This window comes from Somniosus microcephalus, chromosome 10 (genome assembly GCF_052327205.1).
Source record: "Somniosus microcephalus isolate GS21.2 chromosome 10, FLI_Smic_1.0, whole genome shotgun sequence".
Taxonomy (NCBI): domain Eukaryota; kingdom Metazoa; phylum Chordata; class Chondrichthyes; order Squaliformes; family Somniosidae; genus Somniosus; species Somniosus microcephalus.
In genome coordinates this window covers 22,319,539-22,340,388 of record NC_140996.1, presented here as the reverse complement: position 1 = coordinate 22,340,388, position 20,850 = coordinate 22,319,539, and the positions used below count along the sequence as shown (strand labels likewise).

Genomic DNA, 20,850 nt, shown 5'->3' with positions numbered 1-20,850 from the left:
ATGCTTACTTTGATGTGCATGCCTTTCTGATCACGATTATTAAACATTGATTTAAAAGAATCCGTGCTATCATATGCTGTCAAAGCAAAACCTTTTGGAAACATTCTTTGGGCAGAATACCTCGGCTGTGGGGGGAAAAAAAATTAAAATGATAATATGAGATAATCAGTGTTTCACTTGTAACTTAAAAATATGCTCGAATACTATTAAATATATTCACCTTCACAAACTAAAGCACAAGAAGAATCAGAAGTATAAATTAAAACAAGATATGGCCTCCCCTGGTAGATGACACCCGCAACCATTTTTAGGTGGCTTCTTTTCTCTCTTTAGCTCTCCTTCCCTGAAGGCAGCCACTGATGCTGGTCCACTAGATCTGATCAGGAAGGGGAAACCAAACTGATTTTTTCCCCCCTGATATTGGCTAACAACAGATTGGAGACTGAATCTGTGATCACCTTAATCCATTTGGCCCATAGAGGAACATGACATGGCGCATTCTTCTTTCAACAACAACTTGCATTTATATAGCACTTTTAACGTAGTAAAACGTCCCAAGGAGCTTCACAGGAGCGTTATCAAACACAATGGCCCAGAAATTCGGGTCTCCACAGGTGAGTACGCATGGGGTACTCACCTGTAAGCCCAATGGAAGTGCCGGTTTTGTGCATGCACTGCGCATGCGCGGGAAACCGGCACTTCCGTTCCCCTGAAAGAAGGGGTTCAGAGGTCGAACGTGCGCGCAGGAAAGGCAGCGCGTGTGCATTGAACTTACGTTTTTTTTTTGCAGGTTTTCCCGGGAGAGTAAGTCTCCAGAAGTTAACTGCTTTTTACAAGGTAAGTGGCGAATTCATTAAAATTAAAACATTTTTTCCACAGGTTTATTATTTTTAAATACTTTAAAGAAAGGTAAGTTTATTTTTAGCCCCGTTAGAAAATATTTTTTTTCTCAAAAATTTAAATTAGTTTAAAATAGTTATTTCATGTAATTTATAGTTTATATTTTAAAAATGTGATTTAAAAAAAAAATTATTTGAAGATCTAGTGATGTTTTGGGGCTTATAGTATTTATAGGTTTGACAGCACTTCCTGTCAAACTTATGAATGAAGCATTCCCTGCTACCATTGGCTCTCCATGGCCCACGTGATCCCAGGGGACGCATCGAACTAACTGCGCCCCTGGGATACGCGAGCACTGCATGCCGGCAGTTGGAGCAGGCCCGGGATCGCAAATCCACGGGGGCCCACAGCTCAACGGCCGGCGCGCAAGGTAAATGCAGGTCGGGGGCTTGCACCCGTGGGAAGCCCCCGACCCGAATTTCTGGGCCAATGTGACACTATGCCACATAAGGAGATATTAAGGCTGATGTGGTCATAGAGGTAGGTTTTAAGGAGCGTCAAAGGAGGAAAGCGAGGCGGAGAGGTTTAGGGAGGGAATTCCAGAGCTTAGGGCCTCGGCAGCTGAAGGCACAACCGCCAATGGTGGAGCGATGAAAATTGGGAATGTGCAAGAGGCCGGAATTGAAGAAGTGCAGATATCTCAGAGGGTTGTAGGGCTGGAGGAGGTTAGAGAGATAGGGAGGGATTTGAACACCAGGATGAGAATTTTAAAATCGAGGTTTTACTCATCCGGGAGCCAACGTAGGTCAACGAGCACAGGGGTGATGGGTGAACGAGACATGGTGTGAGTTAGGATGCGGGCAGCAGAGTTTTGGATGAGCACAAGTTTATGTAGGGTGAAAGATGGGAGACTGGCCAGGAGAGCCTTGGAATAGTCAAGTCTAGAGGTAACAAAGGCATGGACAAGGGTTTCAACAGCAGATGAGCGGAGGTAGGGGCAGAGTCAGGCGATGTTAGAGGTGCAAGTAGGCGGTCTTCGTGATGGCGCGGATATGTGGTCGGAAACTCATCTCGGGGCCAAATGCGACACCAAGATTGCGAACAGTCTGGTTCAGCCTCAGGCAGCTGCCAGGGAGAGGGATGGAGTCGGTGGCTAGCTAATGGAGTTTGTGACAAAGGCTGCTTTCACCTAATTTCTCAGCCCGTTCTCGTTAAAATATAGTTCGAATTTCTTTTTCTCGCAAATTTTCAGGAAAGGTATGGAATCCTTGCTGAGGTACAGCTACACGGGCCAATTACACACCAGTAAGCCATCCCAGTGTTGGACATCAAAGCCCAATGCAATTCTGACCTCATCCAGTGTCCACATATGTGCTTCCAGCAGGGGTTTGTTAACAGCAATCAGAGATGGGAAACCTAGCTGATTTTTATTGTGAACAACGGTTACACCTTGACTAGTGTCCCAGCTGAGATCGGCCAAGACAAAAGACTTTCTTGGTCTATATCGCTCAGCTATTCCCTGGATAAGCTTACTGAGCCATCGGGTAGTTTGGTTGATATATTTCTAACCATCCTCTCTTGCTCCCTCCCACCCCTCCAACAGCTGCTGTCTAAAATAAGCATGAATAATTCTCCACAGTAATACTCTGACTGATGTGGTTCCCAGAACTGTTATGGAGAATAATGCCTTAAAATTGTTCTTAACACACTAGGCAGTCTCTCATCGCATTGTATATGGTAAGTCAGAGAATATGGTTACTCTCTCACCCTTCCCTGATGTCTTTGAGTTGCTTTTTTCTTTGTCTCACTACTCACTTCTGCTTCTTTGCAGTTTAGGAGTAGGAACTGTAGGAGTTCACTCAATCTCTTCTTTTACAAGCTATGGATAATGCTTTACCTGTTTTCCCTCTCATACATTTCTTTGGAGCCACTTCGAAGATGCTCAATTTCCTGGTCTGTTTTCACTCGGATCTGCCCCAGTTCATGACGAAGCTTATCTTCATATTCATTTTTGTAGTGGTCCCTTTAAAAGAAGTTTAAAATGTTTTAATATTTATCTTCAACGTCAAAAGAAGAATTTAAAAAAAGAATAAAATGGTGAATTTTACAGGTCCATGACACAACTAAAATACTTACAGCAATGAATCAAGCTGAAGAACAATATTAATGTAAATTTCAAAGCTAGACACGTGTTTTACTTGAGTGATAGGTTTCAAAATGTTCTCAATATAACAAAGATGTGTGCAAAGTTTGTGTACACTGCTGCTTCATTTTGATCCTTCTATTAATATGGATTCTTACACAAATTTTAAAGGGCCATCTATATTCAGTTATATCTATTTTCAATCTGTTGCTGATAAGTGACTACTTTGCGGCCATGTGGAATAACGGTATTTAATAAAATAATCAAAATTGCTTTCATTTTAGCTTTTAAACTGAATTAAATGTTAAATTAGGCACTGTACAAAAGCCAGTGTGCGCTAATTAAATGCATAATCATGGTACACATCCTACAATCAGACGAGCTTGTTCTTGCGTTTATACTCCTGGCACAGTAATGTTTTGCCTCATAAATAAATAATTCAATGATGGTCAACAACAATGTGCATTTAACGCAGTAAAATGTCTCTACGTGCTTCACAGGAACATAATCAGGCAAAAAACTGACACCGAACCAAAGAAGGAGGCATTAGGACAAAGGCTTAGGTTTTAAGGAGTGTCTGAAAGAAGGAGAGAGAGCTAGAGAGGGAGAGGGTGACAGAGGGTATTATAGAATTCAAGGTCGAGATGGCTGAAGGCAAGGCCATCAATGGTGGGGCGAAGGAAGTGGGGGGATGCACAAGAGGCCAGAGGCAGAGGAACGTAGAGTTCTCAGAGGGTGGTAGGGAATAAAGGAGGTTACAGAGAAAGGGAGGGACGTGAGGATGAGGATTTTAAAATCGAGGGGCCGATAGGCCTACTCCTATCTTCTATGTTTCTATCAAGGTGTTGGTGGACCGTGAGCCAGTGCAGGTCAGCGAGCACAGGGCTGATGAATGAACACGACTTAGCGCAAGTTAGGATACGGGTAGCAGAGTTTTGGATGAACTTTTAAGTTTATAGAGGGTGGAAGCTGGGTAGCCGTCCAGGAGAGCGTTAGAATAGTTGAGTCTGGAGGTAACAAAAGCATGGATGAAGGTTTCAGCAGCAGGTGGGCCAAGGCAGTATTACGGAGGAGAAAGTAAGCAGTTTTGGTGATGACGAAGCTCAGGGTCAAATAGGACACCAAGTTTGCGGACAGTCTGGTTCAGCCCCAGACAGTGGCCAGAGATGGGGTGGAATTGGAGGCGAGGGAATGGGGTTAGTGGCGGAGGCCAAAGACAATGGCTTCCCAATGATGAATTGGAGGAAATTTTGGCTCATTCAGGACTGGATGTCAGATAAGCAGTCTGACAACACAGATGCAATGGAGGGGTCAAGAGAGATGGTGCTGAGGTAGAGCTGGTAATAAAGACTTGCACCAAACTATGTGAAATGAATGATAAAATTGTTATCTGGATTATAGGAGGCATATGTGGAGCTCAATACACAACCTAGCATTTTGTATAGAACTTCCACACATTAGTAGTACGCTTGTACAGTTTAAATTGTTTAAAAGTTAACATCTAACAAATTATAAAAATGCTTTTAACATTATCGGTTCAGGGCTTTTGACAGAATGGAAAATATATGTCATGGCCACTCCAGAAGTAATTAAATAGAAAGGGTTCTGAAGTCTTGTATATGCGGAAGCATGATTTACTCATCCTGGTTTTGAGATAAAAGCTTATGCATCGTGCAAACTGTTGTAAATTAGATACAAGTTTTTGTGAAATTAAGTAATCTCAATTTACCTTCATTACATAGCTTGATGTGGCAGTCTGTGTACAGCACTGGTTTTCAAACGTTTCTATATGTGGGATTCTCTACAAAAATTTATATTTTTCTATAATTTAAAAGGATGCAATACAAGCTGATTTGCGACCTGTGATTTGACATGCTCTAGTAACATTTTTTATTTCTACTACGTACTATTTATCTGAAGGCATGTTAAATAAATTTACAACACTGTTTTACACAATAATCTGTTTAACATTCATAAAATCAACACCGCCATCGTGTCTCGGAGACTTCACAGAAATTCAACAGGATTATTCCCATAATTAAGAAAATTGAAGTGGAACGCACATAATGCCAGTGATGAAGGTGCAAAAATTGCAATGCTTTTGTGTACAGCTTTTGAAACAAGTGACAGAAAATTCACAACAACCTCATTTGTGCTTCATCAGGAGATCACAGTGCTGGATTGTACAAGACAAGGGAAGGGGATGCTGTTCATCTGGGGTCTCCTGTCCTAAGGCACTGAGAATCATTTTGAACCATGGAATTGCACTGTCAGGTCAATGAACTGAAAAGGAATCCTTCATTTTAATATAAAAATCTAAATCGAAGACAATATGGCATACCTTGAAATCACATATTTTTCATACATTTCTTCCCTTGCTCGCTTTGCCTCCTCAAGGTGAGTTTGGAGACGTTCTATACGGTCTTCTTCATGAGCACAGCGGACATTCAGTTCCATATTTTGGCGATTCAAGTATTCTTTATCTTTTTGCAGCAAACTAACAGACTGTTGCAATGCTGCCACCTGTGTGGGGCACAGAGAAACAGCTTTGATTAAAGGTCACTTGTAGGAGTCTCTGCACTCCTAGCAAAGAATCTATAAACTCACTAGTAGTTAACAAACTGAGTTTAATGTACTAAAACTTTACAAAACAAGAAAATGCAGGAGAAGCTCTATTCACTATCACTCCACACGAGGACTCGCTGGAAACGCCCTCTACCTCTGACGTCATGACGTTTCCCGCCGTTGGAACGTCACAACCCACGTGATGATGTCATCGCATCAGATCGCGATTTTGTCGATCTAGCTCTGTTTAACCAGAGCCAACATTAAAAGGTAATAAACATGATTAAAGGCAATTGTACCAGTCACTGTGAGAGTCTCTTAGTGGCTTTGCCACATACGACCCCCCAGAATTGTCTTTAACGAGAAGAGTCAATCGCTGAGGAGGTCGGACAAGCCTGTTGGACCGACTCCTAAATTCCCGGAGGGGAAAACGCTGAGCAGGCGGCGAGCTGGCAGGTAACACGGCACTGTCAGGTGTGGCGGCGGCCGGCCGCGGCGCGGAGGCTGCGCCAGCTCGATCGATCGTTCGAGGTCTAGGTGCGCAGGCTTAAGGCGATCGACAGAGATGTGATCAGGCTTGCCCCCAACGTTGATCACGAAACTCTTGTCCCCTGCCTGCAAAACCTGGAAGGGCCCGGCATAAGGAGGTGCGAGCGGGGTACGATGGCCGTCTTGGCGCACAAAAATGAACTTGGCCTGCAACAACTCCCCCGGGACGTTGGACGAAGGCAAGCTGTGCTGTGAGGTCGGAACTGGGCGGAAACAGCTGGCTGCATCCCGGTGGGTCTCTCTTTGCCTGGCCGTGCACCATGGCTGCGTAGGGGATGGCAGGAATTCACCCGGAACTCGAAGTGGTTGCCCGTAAACCATCTCCGCCACCGACGACTGGAGATATTCCTTCGGCGCCGTGCGGAGTCCTAACATCACCCACGGCAGTTTGTCGACCCAGGATGCATCCAGAAGGCTGGCCCTGAGCGACGCCTTCAAGGAACGGTGGAACCACTCGCACAAGCTGTTCGCTTGCGGGTGATAGGCCGTAGTGCGGTGGAGTTTAACGCCCAACACGGAAACCACCTCATTCCACAGTTCGGACGAAAATTGCGGCCCACGATCCGACGAAATATCCGCAGGAACACCAAACCGGGCTACCCATGATGAAACGAAAGCTCGAGCAACATCCGCAGAGGTGGTGGACGTCATGGGGACTGCCTCCGGCCACCTCGTGGTGCAATCCACCATTGTCAAAAGGTACGTAAAGCCCCGGGACGGTGAAAGCGGCCCCACTAAATCAATGTGAATGTGATCGAATCGCCGCTCCAGGACCTCAAAGATGGCGAGCGGGGCCCTGACATGCCGCTGCACCATGGCCCGTTGGCAAACAACACAGGTGTTTGCCCAGTCTCTGACGTCTTTGCGTATTCCCCTCCATACGAATTTGGAGACCAGCAGCTTTTGCGACGACCGCACTCCAGGATGCGATAGGCCGTGTATGGCATCGAAAACAGCCCGGCGCCATTTAGACGGGACAATCAGATGGGGTGCACCCAACGAAACATCGCAGAGCAGAGTAGTACCTGCGGAATGGAACGGCACATCCCTCGGCTGGAGGCTGGCTGGAACCGAACGAAAAACCTGGGTCTCCGGGTCGGCCGCTTGGTCAGCCGCCATCTGTGTGTAGTCAATGCCGAATTGGACGGCCTGGACAGCGGCGCGGGATAGGCAATTGGCGACGACGTTGTCCTTACCGGCCACATGCCGGACGTCGGTGGTGAACTCCGATATGTACGTCAGCTGCCTTTGCTGTCGAGCCGACCATGGTTCCGCAGACTTGGCCATTGCGAACGTCAATGGCTTGTGGTCAACAAACGCGATGAAGCGGCGCCCTTCGAGGAGGAAGCGAAAATGGCGGATGGCTAAAAACAAAGCCACAGCTCTCGGTCGAAGGTACTGTACCGGCGTTCATGCCGTTGTAGCTGGCGGCTAAAAAAGGTCAGAGGTTGCCACGCGCCGTCGACCCACTGCTCCTGGACGGCCCCCACCGCGTAGTCTGACGCGTCCGTCGTGAGGGCGATGGTGGCTCCCGGCAGGGGGTGTGCCAACTGGTACCTGGTGGTAACCACGGACGAGGTCGACTTTCGAGAAGATGGACGTCCCCGCCAAATGTGCTGAGAAGTCCTGTATATGGGGAATGGGGTAGCGGTCGGGCATCGTTATCTCATTGAGGCGGCGATAATCACCTCAGGGCTGCCATCCCCCGCCGGGCTTGGGGACGATGTGGAGCGGGGAGGACCAGGGACTACTGGACCGACGGATGATCCCCATTTTCTCCATCACGGCGAACTCCGCCTTCGCCACCACTAGCTTGCTGGGCTCTAAACGTCGCGCCCTGGCGTAAACGGGAGAGCCGGTAGTCGAAATATGATGCTCCACCCTATGCTTGACGGTCGAAGCCGAAAAGGTGGGCTTCGTCAGCTCGGGGAGCTCCTCGAGGAGACGGGCGAAATCGTCGGGCGGTGGCTGCGCACATGAAATCGTGTGTGACGCAGCCGTGCTGCGCGCCCCTGAAATATCGTCGAGCATGGCGGCGTGAACGAGGCATCGATTTTTCACGTCCACCAACAGGCCGTTGGCGCCCAAAAAGTCGGCACCCAACAGGGCCTGCGAGATTTGAGCGGTGATGAAATTCCAGGTGAAAAGCTGTCCACCGAAACAGACTTGGACGAGCCGCTTTCCGCAAGTGCGGATCGAACCCCCGTTGGCCGCTTGCAGAGGGGGACCCCGTCTGCCTGACCGAAGGTCGATGACCGAGGCGGGAAGTATGCTGCATTGCGCCCCCGTGTCACATAGAAAACGACAGCCCGAGATGGAGTTGGTTAAGTAGGTGAGATTCCCGGAAGCGCCAATCGCCATCGTGGCCGCGGGGGAAGTACCGGGACCGGCGTGCTTGACTCGCGGCGGTCTATTCGACGGTCTGGTAACGAAACTGCACGGTGGGCGGCAGCAGCGGGCCTTCGGGCCGAAATGAGCGTTGTAGTAACAGTAACCGGTTGTCGGAGGCGCCGTGGTCGGAGCTGGGGTCCTCGTGGCGGGGCGTTGCGCGATGGCGCAGTATTGTTGCCGGACTGCGTAAATCTTATCCGCCTCTTCGGCGAGCGCGACGCAGTCTGCGGTTTCTGCTCGGGCGAGGGTTGCCTGGACTTGCTCAGGGAGCTGAGTAAGGAACAGCTCGCGAAACAGAAAGCACTGGGGCTCGGACCCCAGGAGAGTCAGCATGTGGCTCATTAGCTCCGAGGGTTTGGGGTCACCTAACCCTGGTAGCGTCAGTAAACGGCGAGCGCGCTCCGCTTTGGTAAGACCAAATACCTGCAGCAATCGTGTCTTGATGGCTACATACTTGTCAGCATTCGGGGGACTCTCCAGAACACTGATGATTCTCGACGCCGTCAAGCTATCGAGGGCAGAGACCACGTGGAGATATCTGGTCTGGTCCTGTACGACGTTGCGGAGTTCAAATTGCGCCTCGGCTTGCACAAACCAAGGGGCCGCCTGTTGTTCCCAGAATTGGGGGAGCTTCAAGGCCACTGCATTGGCCTCCATCACTGGCCCGTGTTCTGCGTTCACCGCGAAAAACGATCGTGAGGATTCGGGGTCACCAATGTAGGAGTCTCTGCACTCCTAGCAAAGAATCTATAAACTCACTAGTAGTTAACAAACTGGGTTTAATGTACTAAAACTTTACAAAACAAGAAAATGCAGGAGAAGCTCTATTCACTATCACTCCACACGAGGACTCGCTGGAAACGCCCTCTACCTCTGACGTCATGACGTTTCCCGCCGTTGGAACGTCACATGACCCACGTGATGACGTCATCGCATCAGATCGCGATTTTGTCGATCTAGCTCTGTTTAACCAGAGCCAACATTAAAAGGTAATATACATGATTAAAGGCAATTGTACCAGTCACTGTGAGAGGCTCTTAGTGGCTTTGCCACACACTGAATTTTAAACATGTTCTTTCATGATTTGAACAGTTATCAATGGACAAATACATTCTAAGATGTCGTACATTTTCAAGCAAGGTTGTTATTAACCAGACTTCTGACACTGAAACTGTACTCAAATTGTGAGTTCCATAAATACTGCAAATTCTACACCAAGTATTTAGTCAGTTGCATTTAATATTAAAATCTGCACAAAAGGTACTCCATTTCTTAATCACATATTGAATTATGAACAGTGACTATTTAAAAATAGTCAAAGCATTTCAGGTCAACATGGAACATAAAACCCACAACTGAGAGTAATTTGTGTTACTGGGCTTTTGTGGAAAGTGGTGCTTTACATACATAATCAGGTTTAGGTTTTGGTTTTCAGTGATCAAACAAGTTAGTGTTGTGGTTCTTTCAATACTACAATGTGGCACCATTTCCACATCACCATTTTTCACGATAGTACAAATCAAACCCGAATTGAACTTTTGAATTATATCAGGTGCTCCCTTCTAGTTCATAAATATCGTGGCGAGTGCTCGATTGGCATTGTGGCCACATTTGTACACCAAGTTCCAAAAGAGCTGACATTTACTTTGGACCCAGTATGCATGAAATACGTCACTTTGCAAAACCTGGTTAACAAGCTAGTAACTTCACTTGTTCTTCCCTCCCTAAAACCTCGCAATCCCAGATATTTATCAACGTTATTTTTTGCTCAACCTCCAACAGTGAATTCCCAGTATTTAATGAAGATGCAAGCACTATATGTATTCTTCCCTCCACCCTCCCTAAAACCTTCTTCATTTTTTCCTTAGTTGTTTTACACTATTATAAGAGATATATTCTCCCTCTACCTCCAATGATGGATATGTAGATTTGATGAAGCTATTGCTGGGAGATTTTTCCACCATCAAGTATCCAGTGGCAAGCACTTGAACAGGTGGTCATTTGCCATGATCTGGGGCAAGTTGACTCAGTCACAATGTTGGTCAGCAGCAAAATGCCTCACGAGCATTTCCCTCTAAAACTAGTGTCAATCCAAGTCTCGTTCAGCAACAGGGAAATAAAATCAACCCAACATCTTTACTTAGAGTACAAATAAAAATTAAACAATTTAAAAAAAATTTTGTCTGCCATTTGCACGATAGTTACTTGAAAATCTTCTACCCAGGTATTACAGTACACTCTCGATGTTTCACTTCTACAGAAACAGGGTGAAAATTACAATTTTTACGACAGCTTGCTTTCTCTCGTCAAGATGAGCTATAAACCTCTGGTCTTTTTCTTTAGCATTGTGATGTATTCCAAGTACTGCAGCCCCACAGTAGCAGGGTGAAAACTAAAAAGCACATGATGCATCCGTCACATATACAGAATTTGTCCATAGCAGCTGGAAATCCTCAACACCCAAAGCCCAGGTGAAATTTCAAACTCAAGCTAGGCTTTAGACAGACAGAAGGGAAGGTCGACGTGGAGAAACATCTTACAGGCATAATACTAAATAGCCAATTGTCTAGTTAAGAGTATTGATATTTTCTGAATTGTGTGGTTGTGTTATTTCTAGCTAAATGCACAGACTGGAGGGAATGATGAAAATGTCGGCTGAAAAGTGCACTGGAATTACTTAAATGATTTGAAAACAGGGTGAAAGCTACAATTCTGGTCGGTTTTGTGGTACTTGCTGGTTTATGAACGCTACCTTCAGAAAAAAATGAGGCAGTTGCTCAATTAGTTTCCAGCTGGTTACTGATTTATCCTGGATATTTTTTGAACTTTTAGTCCATTCACATTTAGTCAATTGGATATTTGATTAACAACAGAAAAGTGGTTATTTGAACCAATAAGATAAATGACCAGATACACCGCTTTGGTCATGTTGGCTGTGGGATAAATGTCGACCAGGACACCGCGATAAACCCATGCTGCTCTTTGAGTAGTGCAATGGGACCTTTTACTTCCACGTGATAGAGGAGATGGAGCCTCAGTTTAACGTCTCATCCAAAAGATGGCATTTCTGACAGTGCAATGCTCCCTCAGTGCTGCACCAAAATGTCAGCCTAGCTTATGTGTTCAAGTCTCTGGAGCACGGCTTGAAGACAAGACCTTCTGAATCAGAGGGCAGAGGGCTACCACTGAGTCAAGGCTGACACGCAAGTGTAGTACGGTTAGATTTCCTGACAATTGATAAACTGAAGAAAGTAAGTCAGTAAACATCCAGTATGAGTTTGAAGACACATTAACCCTAAGGACAGCAAACTTCTACATCAATGTACATACCTCTTTGGATAAGTCATTTCTCTCCTTAGTTTGTGCCTTATGTGTGATTTCAAGTAATTCTAGCCTTTTCCTGAGCTCTGAAGTCTCCCGATCAAGTGCATCTCTCTCACTGAAACAAATCACATGGAATGTGACCAGGCACATACTTGCAGAGTTAAAAACTCATATACATTTTCCACCCCCAAAACTCAGCAGATATCAAATAAAACAGCTTTGGCAAACTTTTATTATGAGGTTTTATCACAGCCTTTGTTTGTGTGTAGATATCTCTAGTACATTAGAACTCTTGCAAATAGCTGCAATTACCTAACCCCATTAAACTTACTTCCTGTGTCAAGTTTTGAGTCTTGTTTTTATGTCAACATTTATAATGGCAAAATGCTACATCAACAAGTTATAATTTCAGAATTGTTTGTCAAAACTGTGTGTTATGTTGTTGTCATGATTCTTGATTAATCAGCTTAGATTGCTCTTTCTGAAGATCACTGATATCCATTAGGTACCACTGATTTTAGAACGTAGGGTAACTGCTAACCCCTACATACGTTCTTGGGTAATTTAATTCATTGATTTTCTCCTAGGCCTACAGTCATTAAGGATTCGGAGAAAACATCGCACAAGTGACAACATAACTCGAGTTACTACCCAGTCTAATACAAGAATGCAGTGGTATGACATCCTTAAGCCACTTTATTCCACTTGGCTTTAATGCCACAGAGTGTGACTCCAATATGGTGTCAAACCGAGTTAAAAAAGAACTGAGGAAGTCCAATGTCTACCCCATTTGTGCTTTCAAAATAAACCATCCGAGCACAGAACTATCTCACGGAAGTGAAGTGCAATTCATATCAGAGACAGTCCACAGTACAGCTGCGCTTTCACCACTGGAGGTGGGATGGCGGCGGGAGAGCTCGTTGGCAGGTGCCGGTCCCGGCTCCAGTCGCTGTGTGAAAAGGATTTTACGTAGATTTGGCTTGTTAAGCCCGCCCTGTGAGGTTCCTGGCCAATTAAAAGGAAGCGAGTCTAATGACATCATCTGATGACGTATCATCGGCCAGTTTCCTTAACGGGACCATGGCTGCACCCAGGCTGCCTCATGACTCCCTCCATGTGCTTATGGAGGGAGTTACAGAATGCAGGGAGGTCCTCTTCCCTTCCAATGGGCGAAAGAGACCTCCCCAGGAGTCCAACGCAGCCTGGTTGCACATTGCACAGGAGGGCACAAGCAGGGATGTGGTCAGGAGTCCCTGGCTGCAGTGGCGCAAACCTTTCAATGATCTCAGTAGATCACGAAGCGTTACTGCAAATCCACACCCAACCTCATCCTGCTGTGCCAGTCATCACATCCCCATCACTCTGCCTTCCCTACAGTACTCCTGCACATCCTTACTCACACCACCTTACCTTGCACCTCCACCCATCCCTCTCTATCTACATGATCACATCCCTATCTCAGTAGAAACCCCTCACACTCACCCTCATTCTAGTGCAATCATACCAACTAACACACAAGGGTAGGGCACTTGTGTGTTTCATGCAATGTTCATGTAAATTTTCTTATATGTGTTGTCAAACATTGAAATCTTTACTAACCACGCTTTACCTTATTGGACAGATCTGTGCTCACCTTTGGAAGTGTCTTAGTGTGTTCCAGTGAATGTTGAGGCATAACTTCTCCCCCTCACCCCCAATTGTGATGTGTGAAAGGAATGGCTTGGGCATTGTAGGGATGCTTTATGGTGCTGGTGTAAGGTGGTGTCAATCTGGCACATCATGTGGCAGCCAGGGTGTACAGCATCAAGTGAAGTAAATGTGGCCATGGTGATGCCATCGCTGGCCTCCTGGGCAGCAATGTTGCCGGGTGCTGATGCCCTGTGCAGCATCAGGTGATTGTGGAGAAGGTTGGTGTTGTTGTTGGTGATGTTGCGTGCCTGGTAATGTTGGTGTTGGGGCTGATCATGGTGGGATTCAGAGGACCAAAGTGAGATTTTTTCAAGGGCTGCTTCAAGATGTTGCTGGAATAGATGGCAGCTGAAGCTGAGATGACAGAAACGATCTGTCAATGGTGAGAGAGCTTGCTCCAAGGAGGTGAAGTGGATAGAGAGTTTACTCTAAACACTTCCAAACCGCATACAGCTCAAGAGTGTCTTCCAAGTCCTGAAGGCTCAAGCTTCTGACATTGGAAAGTGAACAGCTGTGAAATGGTAGCTTTCACACCACTTTTGCAGCTGTCACCTATTCACAGCAATGGGGAGACATAGAGAACCCGACCTACTTATCTGACGCGATCTCTGAACGACGTGAACCCCGTTAAAAAAGTGGTAAAATAGAAATAGGCTGGCAAAATAGCTGTTAACAGGCATTTAACTATCTTAAATGCCTCCCTCGCCGCTTAGTGTCGGGTCTGTTCTGAAATCGCAGACCCGACACTTTGGAAACTTATGTGGAGGCGGGTTCAGAGCAGGCTCCCAACCTGCTGTCAATCATTTCGATTTTGACAGTGGACCCACCTCCGAACTCGCCCTCTGAGCGCTGGCAAAATCGCGGACCACAAGTGGGGTTTTGTCAGTTGCAAAATGGCTACTTTTTTTTAAATCTCTTTCAGGTTTTGGGCCCATATTTGAAGTTGTGCACAAAACAAATGTATATTCATAGATAAAATGACCAAAAAAGACAAACAATGAGTATACTTACTGCTTTACCCGGTCATAATTCTCTCGCTTATAGTCTGCTTGCTGAATAAGTTGCTTGGTGTCTGCTAGTTCCAATGTGAGGCGCTGACAACGGACTTCAAGATCAGAGCGAGTTCTCCTTTCGGATTCATAGCTCTAAAATTTTATACATGGAAAAGGTTGAGGGTTAAATAAATGTGCCCGAAACATTTAGCATTTTTCCATGACTCTAAATTGCATAATAGTCATATTTCAGGGTTTTTGACCATTTTTTTTTCCACAGAAAGGGTCTCAAAAGAGAGCTGCACTTAAATGTTGGATTTTTAAAATCGAAGTGTATTCACTAAGTTTTAAAAAAAGCACTGAGAGAATAGGTGGTTAAAATGAAAACTACCTTCAAAGTTTGTAAACATTAACTATTTTATTAGCTTGTCTCAGTGATTGATAAACAGCTCACACCCACTGTGCTAGTTCCGGGTGCAGGTCCTTCCCTCCACCTGTGAACACAGGGAGACTGAAGAAAGAGGCAGTAACACACACTGGCATTCAGATCCAGCAGAGGCACGACCCAGAAAGTTAACAAGTAGGGGCTATTTCTGTTTATGTCAAGTGAGATGACCCACTGATGGGGAAAGCATAGCTTGTTAATTATTTTGTGAAGACAATTCGTATTGATTGAATTAAGTGAGTCTGATCATAACTATAACTATTTATTTTCACATGCTACGAAGGAGAGCAGCTTAACAATTCGTAACAGGCCTCATCTCACCAAGTTGTTTTTGGCCAACCTTCAAATATTTTGCACAGGTTCAGGTCACAGGCAGTACTATTGTTACTCCCCTGCATTATGCTACCATACAGTCAGATATTGGACAGTACAATGACACCCCTCACTCAGACTGCTTACGGGAGTGACGAACACCACTGTACCCAAGAGAATAACTAAGGAAAGACCCGAAACTTGTTGCTTTAAAAATTGCAGTTCTACTGTTCCACCACTTTCAAAAGCACTTCAGTATGATAAAAAAAAACTTAAAATGTCTAGTACAAACTCAGGCATGTTTAACATGTCATAATTATGTTCTGGGCAAAATATTTATCAGTACATTTTTGTAGAATGTAGCTACAAAAACAAACAAAAGTGATGGGCAAAGCTTCAGAGAAGAATAAGCAACTGGCCAGTCTCCACAATACTTAGCAGATAAACTAAAATATAGAATAGACAGATTAAATCGCAATAATAGAAACTTAGTAAGTGTCTGAAAATGCAGATTTCCTCAATCTTTGAATATACAAAGTCTCCATGTAAGAAATCTCTGTCCCTTTTTGAAATTGGTGCTACGTGTTAGCCTGTGAGAAAACTATTTTCATCACATCATAGAGATATAAACATTTATCTGTGATGTTATGCAACACACTATTGTACACGAGTGCCAACAGCTTATGCTTCTGTCCTCAGCCTCCTCTCTCTCAAAGGTGCTGCATGGCTACCGTAATATTTGATTATTCAAATTTCTTTCGCTGCAGCGTTCCCTATCTTGGCCATGACTTCGGATGAAGAGCCAAGCGAGTTCAAATTTTCCAATAAATAAGGCAAGTAACACCACACTGCTTTTCCACATCTAATGCTCAGCTGTAGAGCTGCTTTGGCAAAGACCCAAGAGCAAGGTGTCAGCCTGCTTTCTCAGCAGGGAAAGTGAACAGGACAAGGAGACGCAGAAGGACGCGTGTGTACATACTATATGTATATATACAGGTGATGGGTCAAAGTTCCAATATTTTCATTGTCATCCAACTTCACAAACAAACTATATATAGCTAGTACAACTACACTAATATTTTGAGGTTAAGATCACCACACCTATTAAAAAAACTTTTACAAGGAATGATTGCGTCACTCTTAATACTTTTTATTCCTAATAAAATTATACTTTGAGGATTTTTATTTTCCTATTGCAATAAGGAACTCATCTGATTGGAACCTAAAATTTACTCTTTGCAAAAGATCATCTAAAATGCAACCTAGTAGTTCTTGCAGCAATGTTGGACCCCCAATAGAGTGTCAGGAGCGTTGAAAAACAGGTTTAACTTGGATAGGACACAAGGAGGAAGTACAAAGATTGGAATATGCCAACTGATGCACCCTACAGAAACATACAGTACTTCCTTTCACTATCACCGAGTCATAGAATGCAATTATATTGCAACCGTAGCATCAGTTAAAAGTGGTTTTGCTTTGTATGGTTGCTGAAATGAAGAGAGTAAATGCAGCCTGAATCCAATGTCAGATTGGGCCCTGAACAAAGTGGAAAGTCTCCGTCTGCTTTGCTTCAGGGTCAGCTCAGGCCTTCATACGCAATTTGCACTCCTAAGTCAGCAAAGATGTAAAGTGTTCACACAGATAATACACTTTTGGACTGTGAACATCCTGACAGACAGCAAGTAAAGGGATGTCGGTAACTCACTGTTTTGCCCCATCAACTGAAGGAGAAAACATGGCTGCAAGAGGGAAACCAAAGCAAGAGCAATAACATAAAAATGAAAACGCTGTTAACAGGGATTAAGACAAGCACCACGTTACCCTTATTTTCTGAAAATAAAGTTCAATGTTAATGGATGGAGACTGAAGTTATTTTGTATGAACCTAATAAACATCAAACACACTCTCACTGCAACATCAGTTGAAACACTGCAATGTTAGGGCAATCATCTTTTTATAAGCCTTCTACATCCACCAATAGTAAGGCTCCTTCAGTCAGTGAGAAAAAGGTTAACAGGAAGGGAATTGTCCTCAATCTTTGGCTTCCGAAATACCCACGATTCTAATACTGTGACACAAGTCAACCAGCAAATTGCTCCCCATATTTTTCCAAAATTAAATTACGGCTAACCATGAATGTCATAGCTTGCAGGGAAACATTCGAGTTGACAGGTAATTATCAAATCAAGATTTTGATACTCTTTTGTTGTCAAATTTAATAATTTTGCCTGGGAGCATTTGGCTCCCACAATGCAATTCTTAGAGTCAGATTGTAATTTATTTAAAAAAAGTAAATTATCCTAACAACGATTAACTTTATGAAATGTAAAATAACATGCATGAAACTTGGTATTTTATTGGCATTTAACTTAATTTTTTAAAAATTTAATTAACAGCAGTCTTACAACTGCATTACAAAAACTGGCAATGTTATTACAGGAACAATATGAATATGAGTAAGAGACTATAATCAGTGGATCGGAATAAGGGCAGTAAAACTAAACTGCAATACATTTGGTAGAGGAAAACAGAACATGCAGTGGAACAAAATGTACCCTGAAACAAACACACATCAAAATGTGAGAAATTAATTTTAAGAGGTAAAGTTGCGAGATAAACAGAATATCATACAATTTTCAAAAAAATTGCAGTCTATGCAAAACATTCTTTTGAATAAATTCTCACAGCCATAACTGTACCGCTAGTAAGTAGTTACAAACAAGAGGACACTAAGAATGCCGATCCTCCTTAAAATCCTGTATTTACTTTAATTTAAAAAAAGTGAAAATTACCAACCTCAATCAAGCTATTCAATTGATTTTTCTGGCTGTTGCCCTCTTCCCAAAGACTGGCTTTCTTTTGTCGAAGCGCTTCAATCTCTTCTCTCAAAGGTCGCACCACTTCATAAAATCGTATCTAGCAATAAGGAGGAAGCTATGATAGAAGATTATAAACATTATAATGGCCCTATAATTACTTGCGCTAGATTTCACAATTTACTAAGTTAGGTCTACAAAATCATGTTTTATTCCAATGATGCTTCAACAACACTGAATACAGGAGACTTTGGTTTATCCGGAGGTTGTATGTCCGGAAACCTCGATCTACCGGCAGAAATCAGGAGCCGTTTTGTTCGTTTTTTTTTCTTCTCGTGGCTTTTTTTTCCAACAGTCAGGCTCTGGAAAGTCTCTCTGAAGCTGCTGCTAAGCTACAGAGATGCTTCCAAGGTACGGGCCGACTGTTTGAAGCTGTTGCTAAGCAACAGGGTTTGTTGTCAGATACGGAGATGAAAACCTCCGTATGCTTCAACATTAACGCTGGTATGTCCGGCAGTTTTGATAGATCGGCAACAGCTCGGTCCCGTCGGTGCCGGATATAACAAAGTTTCCTGTAACTAATGCATCTTTGTCTTATTTCAACCAGAACGAAAACAAAAGTCCTCTCTAGCAACATACTTGTTTTATGCAAATAAATATAACTTGGCGAGACAAGTGGAGGAGAGAATTAAATTATTCAGATACAAAACTGTTAATAGCAAACCAGCATTTCACTTTACACAAACTGTATCATTGTGTTTCATAGTCAAAATGGAAATCCCTGTGTCTCGCAGTCTGATATTCAATTACTAGTCAAGTTTTCATTTTACTTCCTTCACTATAGCAGAACATTAAGAAAATAACTAAGGCCATGATTTTGCTGACCTCAGGGGGTCCGTGGCGGGCAACGTCAGTCGCGAGTCCCAATCCCGCTGCTGGCTCCATCCCGCTGTCCAAAATGAATTTACCCTGGTGGGGCTCATTAAGCCTGCCCCAGTGCGTTTCTCGGTCAATTACAGGAAACGGGTCTGGTGGCGTCAACGCGTCATCAGCCAGTTTCCTTAAAGGGACCATGTCCAAATTTATTTTGACATTTGTGCTGTCAGTGTTCCACAGCATTGAGATGCCACAAACAATGACTGCGCAAAAAGCACAGGGCTACATCCAGGCTCTCCCATGACTCCCTCTATATGCTTATGGAGGGAGTCACAGCACGCAGGAAGGTCCTTCCCTTCCCATGGATGGAGGAGACCTCCTCAGGAAATCAACACAGCCTGGTTGCACATTGCAGAGGAGGGCACAAGCAGGGATGCGGTCAGGAGGACCAGGCTGCAGTGCCGCAAACGTTTCAATGATCTCAGTAGATCATGAAATGTTAGTGCAAAGCCGCACACAACCTCATCCTGCGGTGCCTCTCATCACATCCCCATCACTCTGCCTTCACTACCCTACTCCTGCACATCCTTATTCACACCAACTTACCTTGCACCTCCACCCATCCCTCTCTATCTATATTATCACATCCCTATCTCACTAGCCACCCCTCGCACTCACCCTCATTGTAGTGCAATCAAACCAACTAACAACACACAAGGGTAGACACTTGGGTGTTTTATGCAATGTTCATGTAAAGTTTCTGTTAATGTGTTGTCAAACATTGAAACCTTTATTTTCAACACTTTGCGTTCTTGAACAGATTTGTGTACAGCTTTGGAAGTGGCCTAGTGAGTCGCAGTGAATGGTGAGACATAACGGTACCCCCCGCAATGGTCATGAGTGTAAAAGGAATGGTTTGGGCATTGTAGGGATGCTTTATGGTGTTGGTGTGGGGTGGTGCCAACCTGGCGCATCATGTGGCAGCCAGGGTGTACAGCGCCAAGTGAAGTAAATCTGGCCATGGTGAGGCCATCCCTAGCTTCCCAGGCAGCAATATGCTCGGGTGCTGATGCCCTGTGTCGCACCAGTTGATTGTGGAGAAGGTTGGTGTTGTTGTTGGTGCTAATCATGGTGGGATACTGAGAACCAAGGTGAGAGAGAATAAATGGTACCCATGCTGATGGAATAGATGGCAGGTGTAGTTGAGATGACAGAAGCAATCTGTTAATGGTGAGAGAAGTTGTTCCAATGAGGTGACACTGGATAAAGAGTTAGCTCCAAACACTTGCAACATGCATAAAGCTCAACCTGTCTTCCAAATGCAGTAAGCAATAGCTTCTGAGCTTGGAAAGTGAACAGCTGTGAGGTGGGAGCTTTTACAGCACATTTCAAACTGTCAAGTAATCAGCTGATTCAATGGCCATTCATCTGCCGCCTCAGCTTAACAGATGTGATCCCCAAGCAGCGAGGACTCCATGGGCGAGCACGTAAAATTAAAAGGTGAGCTCAAATGTATTCTTAATGATCTCTAAACAAGCCACTAATGACCTGAATTGGGTCCCAAAGAAACATATATGATAGGAGCAGGAGTAGCCCATTCGGTCCCTCGAGCCTGCTCCGCCACTCAATGCGATCATGGCTGATCATCCAAATTCAGTACCCGGTCCCTGCTTTCTCCCCATACCCCTTGATCCCTTTAGCCTTAAGAAATATATCCAACTCCTTCTTGAATATATTTAATGAACTGGCCTCCACCGCATTCTGTGGTAGAGAGTTCCACAGGTTCACCACTCTCTGGGTGAAGAAATTCCTCCTCATTTCTGTCCTAAATGGCCTACCCTTTATCCTTAGACTGTGTCCCCTGGTTCTGGACTCCCCGACGATCGGGAACATCCTTCCTGCATCTAG

General features: G+C 44.5%; 1 protein-coding gene across 1 annotated transcript in view; it reads right to left on the bottom strand.

Moving 5' to 3' along the window:
* Positions 1-20,850, bottom strand: part of pibf1 (progesterone immunomodulatory binding factor 1) — a 190,471-nt gene that overhangs the window by 150,771 nt on the left and 18,850 nt on the right. Inside the window, exons 5-9 of the mRNA XM_085998484.1 lie at positions 18,047-18,166; positions 14,513-14,646; positions 11,819-11,927; positions 5,325-5,506; positions 2,738-2,863 (exon numbers count right to left, since the gene is read on the bottom strand). Of these exons, the coding sequence (XP_085854610.1) occupies positions 2,738-2,863; positions 5,325-5,506; positions 11,819-11,927; positions 14,513-14,646; positions 18,047-18,166 (671 nt within the window). The remainder of the gene's footprint in view (positions 1-2,737; positions 2,864-5,324; positions 5,507-11,818; positions 11,928-14,512; positions 14,647-18,046; positions 18,167-20,850) is intronic.